The sequence below is a fragment of the Salvelinus namaycush genome, chromosome 12 (assembly GCF_016432855.1).
Source record: "Salvelinus namaycush isolate Seneca chromosome 12, SaNama_1.0, whole genome shotgun sequence".
NCBI lineage: Eukaryota > Metazoa > Chordata > Actinopteri > Salmoniformes > Salmonidae > Salvelinus > Salvelinus namaycush.
Genome location: NC_052318.1, coordinates 5,437,965 through 5,445,464, shown reverse-complemented (window position 1 = coordinate 5,445,464; position 7,500 = coordinate 5,437,965). Strand labels below are relative to the sequence as shown.

Here is a 7,500-nt window from a genome sequence, read left to right as displayed (position 1 = left end):
ATACCTATGCAATACCTATGCAATACCTATACAATACCTATAATATACCTATACAATACCTATAATATATACCTATGCAATACCTATAATATTCCTATACAATACATATAATATACCTGTACAATACCTATAATATATACCTATACAATACCTATACAATACCTATACAATACCTATACAATACCTATAATATACCTATGCAATACCTATACAATACCTATAATATATACCTATACAATACCTATGCAATACCTATGCAATACCTATAATATATACCTATGCAATACCTATAATATATACCAATACAATACCTATAATATACCTATGCAATACCTATAATATACCTATGCAATACCTATATAATACCTATACAATACCTATGCAATACCTATACAATACCTATAATATACCTATGCAATACCTATAATATATACCTATGCAATACCTATAATATATACCTATACAATACCTATAATATACCTACACAATACCTATAATATATACCTATACAATACCTATACAATACCTATACAATACCTATACAATACCTATAATATACCTATGCAATACCTATACAATACCTATAATATACCTATACAATACCTATAATATACCTATGCAATACCTATAATATACCTATGCAATACCTATAATATATACCTATGCAATACCTATAATATATACCTATACAATACCTATAATATACCTATGCAATACCTATACAATACCTATAATATATACCTATACAATACCTATACAATACCTATGCAATACCTATGCAATACCTATAAAATACCTATGCAATACCTATAATATATACCTATGTAATACCTATAATATATACCTATACAATACCTATAATATACCTATACAATACCTATAATATATACCTACACAATACCTATGCAATACCTATGCAATACCTATACAATACCTATAATATACCTATGCAATACCTATAATATACCTATACAATACCTATAATATACCTATGCAATACCTATAATATATACCTATACAATACCTATAATATACCTATGCAATACCTACACAAACCAATATAATCTAGGTGATAACAAAGTTGGTACCTTTGGCACAATCCATGCCATGGAACCCTGGGAAGCAGTGGCACACACCCGACATACACTCTCCGTTTCCATGGCAATTCTGCGGGCATTCTTGCACTGAATCTAAGATTGAACAACAAGGATTGAAACAGACAAGTTATTATTATAACCAAATCCTGTATATATGAATATATTATTATAACCAAATAAATATGAATATATTATTATTAAATCCGAATATATTATTATTATTATAACCAAATATATATTAGTATATTACTATAACCAAATATATATGAATATATTATTATTAAATCAAAAAATATATTAATATATTATTATAACCAAATATATATTAGTATATTACTATAACCAAATATATATGAATATATTATTATTAAATCCAAATATATATGAATATATTATTATTAAATCCAAATATATATTAATATATTATTATTATAACCAAATATATATTGCTATAACCAAATATATATTAATATATAATTATAACCAACTATATATTAATATATATTAATGATGAAATATTATATACAATAGAGAAGGATGTGATTGTTCCCTCTCCTTCCACCTCCTCTAATATCCCTCTCCTTCTCCCTCCTCTAATATCCCTCTCCTCTAATATCCCTATCCTTCTCCCTCCTCTAATATCCCTCTCCTTCTCCCTCCTCTAATATCCCTCTCCTTCTCCCTCCTCTAATATCCCTCTCCTTCTCCCTCCTCTAATATCCCTCTCATTCTCCCTCCTCTAATATCCCTCTCCTTCTCCCTCCTCTAATATCCCTCTCCTTCTCCCTCCTCTAATATCCCTCTCCTTCTCCCTCCTCTAATATCCCTCTCCTTCTCCCTCCTCTATTATCCCTCTCCTTCTCCCTCCTCTAATATCCATCTCCCTCCTCTAATATCCCTCTCCTTCTCCCTCCTCTAATATCCCTCTCCTTCTCCCTCCTCTAATATCCATCTCCTTCTCCCTCCTCTAATATCCCTCTCCTTCTCCCTCCTCTAATATTCCTATACTTCTCCCTCCTCTAATATTCCTATACTTCTCCCTCCTCTAATATCCCTATCCTTCTCCCTCCTCTAATATCCCTCTCCTTCTCCCTCCTCTAATATCCCTCTCCTTCTCCCTCCTCTAATATCCCTCTCCTTCTCCCTCCTCTAATATCCCTCATCTTCTCCCTCCTCTAATATCCCTCTAATTCCACCTCCTCTAATATTCCTATACTTCTCCCTCCTCTAATATCCCTCTCCTTCTCCCTCCTCTAATATCCCTCTCCTTCTCCCTCCTCTAATATCCCTCTCCTTCTCCCTCCTCTAATATCCATCTCCTTCTCCCTCCTCTAATATCCCTCTCCTTCTCCCTCCTCTAATATTCCTATACTTCTCCCTCCTCTAATATTCCTATACTTCTCCCTCCTCTAATATCCCTATCCTTCTCCCTCCTCTAATATCCCTCTCCTTCTCCCTCCTCTAATATCCCTCATCTTCTCCCTCCTTTAATATCCCTCTCCTTCTCCCTCCTCTAATATCCCTATCCTTCTCCCTCCTCTAATATCCCTCTCCTTCTCCCTCCTCTAATATCCCTCTCCTTCTCCCTCCTCTAATATCCCTCTCCTTCTCCCTCCTCTAATATCCCTCTCCTTCTCCCTCCTCTAATATCCCTCTCCTTCTCCCTCCTCTAATATCCCTCATCTTCTCCCTCCTCTAATATCCCTCTAATTCCACCTCCTCTAATATCCCTCTCCTTCCCCCTCTTCTAATATCCCTCTCCTTCTCCCTCCTCTAATATCCCTCTCCTTCTCCCTCCTCTAATATCCATCTCCTTCTCCCTCCTCTAATATCCCTCTCCTTCTCCCTCCTCTAATATCCCTCTCCTTCTCCCTCCTCTAATATCCCTCTCCTTCTCCCTCCTCTATTATCCCTCTCCTTCTCCCTCCTCTAATATCCCTCTCCTTCTCCCTCCTCTAATATCCCTCTCCTTCTCCCTCCTCTATTATCCCTCTCCTTCTCCCTCCTCTAATATCCCTCTCCTTCTCCCTCCTCTAATATCCCTCTCCTTCTCCCTCCTCTAATATCCCTCTCCTTCTCCCTCCTCTAATATCCCTCTCCTTCTCCCTCCTCTATTATCCCTCTCCTTCTCCCTCCTCTAATATCCCTCTCCTTCTCCCTCCTCTAATATCCCTATCCTTCTCCCTCCTCTAATATCCCTATCCTTCTCCCTCCTCTAATATCCCTCTCCTTCCCCCTCCTCTAATATCCCTCTCCTTCTCCCTCCTCTAATATCCCTCTCCTTCTCCCTCCTCTAATATCCCTATCCTTCTCCCTCCTCTAATATCCCTCTCCTTCTCCCTCCTCTATTATCCCTCTCCTTTTCCCTCCTCTATTATCCCTCTCCTTCTCCCTCTATTATCCCTCTCCTTCTCCCTCCTCTATTATCCCTCTCCTTCCACCTCCTCTAATATCCCTCTCCTTCTCCCTCCTCTAATATCCCTCTCATTAACACCTCCTTTCTTTCCAGTTTTGATCAGGCAGACTCCTTCCCTCATCACCTCTTGCCTCCCTACCGTTCATAATTAGATACATCTAAATAATTAACAGTCATTAAAGTTTTACTGGAGGCTGAACCTGCTGGTCTTTCTATAGCTAATATAATAGTCTGTTAAAATAGAGTTTAACGCAGAACGACTAGTGTTTGATGGAAGAATGAACTCGGGCACTACACTGTGTAGGCAGCTCCTGGCGGCAAGTAATACATGCATCTGTTGAGATTTAGGAATTCTTATGACCATTGTTTATCTGTAAACATCCATTAGCAGAGAGACAATTAGCTAAGAAATAAAAGATGCACTGCACAGATAATTCAAAATGCCTCTGTGGCGTGACTGTCTAACACATTATTTAAATGATTCAGTATACTACAACTTCTTAGCATACCCCAAATGTCCTTACACCCCTTCGTCCTCCCTCCACAGCCCCTGCCACAAGTGATAACCTCCCTAATTACACCAGTACTCATCCCCACTGCAGAGGTAAGTACAATTACTGTAATTTAATTGCTTCGATCACTCAGTGTCCCCATGGCAGTATGGCAGTGGGAGAGGCCACTCCACCACGATATACTCCAGCCACTGTTGCGTGTCGTGTGTGCCTCCCCACGGACAATTAGAGGTTTACGGAAGCATAAAAGGCAAATGAACAATGAGCAGATTCGTATTCATTTACTAAGAGAGTCTACTGTATGAATACAAAACGCTTGCTTTGACCTCATGTATATCAATGTGTGTCTTTAGGCTGACCTGCACAGGACTCTAGGGAAGAGTTAGGAGTTACAGTCGCCAAGCTAAGCTCTCTTCCTCCTCTCTTCCTCCTCTCTTTCAGTCAAGGTCAAGCTCAAGCTCCGGTTCTGTTCTGTTGGCCTGGCTTCTCTTCTCAGTAGCATCCTCCTCAGAGAAGGTTATCATTCAAATTGATCTCTAAATCAAAGATGTTGTGTCATGCTTTTACTGCAGCAGAGCCTACACGTGTGCCGTGTGGACATAGTGGTTCTCTTTGATGGGGGCTCCAGAGAGTCATGAATACTTCAAAAACCAACGTGGGGGGAAACATTCCTGTGTTTTTACCTCTTGTTTGTTCTCAGCTGTTGCATGCTTGTCTACTGTTCAGAGATGGCCAACTGTGTGACAGGAGCTGTGTACAGACGGAGAGATACTCCACAGGGAGACATCTCTTTCATGACTCAATCTCTATCCTTTCCAACACTTTTATCAGTGCTCACTCCCAATATCAGTCTACGCCTATCAGACCAACAGGGATGCAATCCTGGAATGGTGAATTTGTGAAACTTTCTCTCGCTCTCTCTCTCTTTCTCTCGCTCTCTCTCTCTCTCTCTCGCTCTCTCTCTCTTTCTCTCTCTCTCTCTCTCTCTCTCTCTCTCTCTCTCTCTCTCTCTCTCTCTCTCTCTCTCTCTCTCTCTCTCTCTCTCTCTCTCTCTCTCTCTCTCTCTCTCTCTCTCTCTCTCTCTCTCTCTCTCTCTCTCTCTCTCTCTCTCTCTCTCTCTCTCTCTCTCTCTCTCTCTCTCTCTCTCTCTCTCTCTCTCTCTCTTTCTCTCTCTCTCTCTCTCTCTTTCTTTCTACCAGAATCCTAAATGTTCCGCCCTGGCTTTACAAGGAGAATATAGAAGTGTAAAGCAAGCAGGTAAATATAATAACAGCACCCACCTAGAGCCACGGTGCTGAAGGAGACAGACTCCTTGTCCTTGCCGTCGTTGTAGAAGGCCAGATGCCAGGTGCCAGGGTCCAGGTACTGAACAAAGATGGCCTCGTTCAGAACCACCGTATGGATGCTGCGGCGCTCCCGAGGAGACTCCACCACGCTCCACTTCTCCTTCCCGTCCAGACGCTCCATGTAGTCATACTGAATACAGAGAGAACAGGGTTAGGGGTTAGAGAGGCAGGGAGGGACAACAGAGAGAGCAGGGTTAGTGAGGGAGAGAGGGAGGGACAACAGAGAGAGCAGGGTTAGTGAGGGAGAGAGGGAGAGAGGGAGGGACAACAGAGAGAGCAGGGTTAGTGAGGGAGAGAGGGAGGGACAACAGAGAGAGCAGGGTTAGTGAGGGAGAGAGGGAGAGAGGGAGGGACAACAGAGAGAGCAGGGTTAGTTGCTGGGTACCTGTGCGTGGGAGGGGGGCAGGCCCTTGCGGATGTACACCCCAAAGAGTGCGTCTTTGCCCAGGGAGATGTTGAACTTGAGGAACAGGGGCTGGCGGAGGTGTAGTAAGGAGCGCCAGAACACTCCTGGGGGGACGTCCTGGCTCAGCCGCCGACCTACCTCCAGCTCACCTGTACTTATACTACTGTTCCTGTACACCCATGGTCCTGAGAGATGGAGGTAGGGGGGGGGGAGGGAGCGAGAGAGAGAGGGAGGGAGAGAGGGAGGGGGGAGGGAGAGAGAGAGAGAGGGAGGGAGAGAGAGAGAGAGGGAGGGAGGGAGAGAGAGAGAGAGGGAGAGGGAGAGAGAGAGAGAGAGAGAGAGGGAGGGAGGGAGGGAGGGAGGGAGGGAGGGAGGGAGGGAGGGAGGGAGGGAGGGAGGGGAGAGGGAGAAAAAGGAGAGAGAGGGAGGGAGAAAAAGGAGAGAGAGAGAGGAAGGGAGAGGAGAGAGAGGGAGAAAAATGAGAGAGAGAGGGAGGGAGAGGAGAGAGAGGGAGAGGAGAGAGAGGAGAGATAGAGTGACAAAGACAGAGAGATGTACCTCAGATCTCTATTGACAGAACACATCTGCTGTGATAAGAAGTAGAATGTCAACCTCTCCAACTTATGGAGATGCAATGTAAATATTTGTGTTACATAGCAGGAAAAAACAAACACAGAGATGCTGTTTTGTCACACAAGGTGTTTAGTTACGACACTAATAATGATTTTACACTGTAAAAGGTTTATAGATGAAAGTCTCCATAGCAGTACTACAGGATGTATCCCTTTTCCCTGTGGGGACAGTGAGGAAGTAAAGCTCTGCTGTCATTCTTCTCCTCCCTCGGAGCGGGGTAGGACAATATTCCCAGACCTGTTGGTCGTGAAGTCCTCATGGGACTGAGGAGGGTGACAATGGTGAAGGCTTGTTAAATCATCATAGTCCTCCATAGTGCAACATATCTCCCCTTTAAAACACTTGACAAATTGCCTCAAGCGTTGCTATCCCACCGGTTTTGAGTAGTTAACCCAAAATAATTTGATATTTTCCTAGCTGAGAAACCTCTGGCTGCATTAAAAATAGATACGGGAGAGAGAGAGCGCGAAAGAGAGAGAGAGAGAAGAAGGGAGATAACAAAGCGAGAGAGAGAGAGAGAGAGAGCGACGAGGTCCTGGGTGGCGATGTGTTCCTCCCACAGTATTAAGGAAGGGGTGTTATTCCTCCTAAACGCATCAGGCAGATCTGCAGTGGAACCGCCAGAGTCCTGACAGTGACGATCACAGACACATCAGCATTAACCACAATGCTCTGGCTGGCTTCCTGAACAGTCTTATAACCACAATGCTCTGGCTGGCTTCCTGAACAGTCTTATAACCACAATGCTCTGGCTGGCTTCCTGAACAGTCTTATAACCACAATGCTCTGGCTGGCTTCCTGAACAGTCTTATAACCACAATGCTCTGGCTGGCTTCCTGAACAGTCTTATAACCACAATGCTCTGGTTGGCTTCCTGAACAGTCTTATAACCACAATGCTCTGGCTGGCTTCCAGAACAGTCTTATAACCACAATGCTCTGGCTGGCTTCCTGAACAGTCTTATAAACACAATGCTCTGGCTGGCTTCCAGAACAGTCTTATAACCACAGTGCTCTGGCTGGCTTCCAGAACAGTCTTACATCTCCTTCTCTACGGCTGTACTGCAGAGATCACCTCACCTCCTGTAGAC

General features: G+C 43.2%; 1 protein-coding gene across 2 annotated transcripts in view; it reads right to left on the bottom strand.

Annotated features, from left to right (window-relative positions):
- Positions 1–7,500, bottom strand: part of LOC120056421 (teneurin-2-like) — a 375,571-nt gene that overhangs the window by 43,231 nt on the left and 324,840 nt on the right. For both annotated transcript variants that reach the window (XM_039004579.1, XM_039004578.1), the window contains exons 8-10: positions 5,757–5,962; positions 5,306–5,501; positions 1,089–1,190 (exon numbers count right to left, since the gene is read on the bottom strand). In XM_039004579.1, coding sequence (XP_038860507.1) covers positions 1,089–1,190; positions 5,306–5,501; positions 5,757–5,962 — 504 coding nt within the window. The remainder of the gene's footprint in view (positions 1–1,088; positions 1,191–5,305; positions 5,502–5,756; positions 5,963–7,500) is intronic.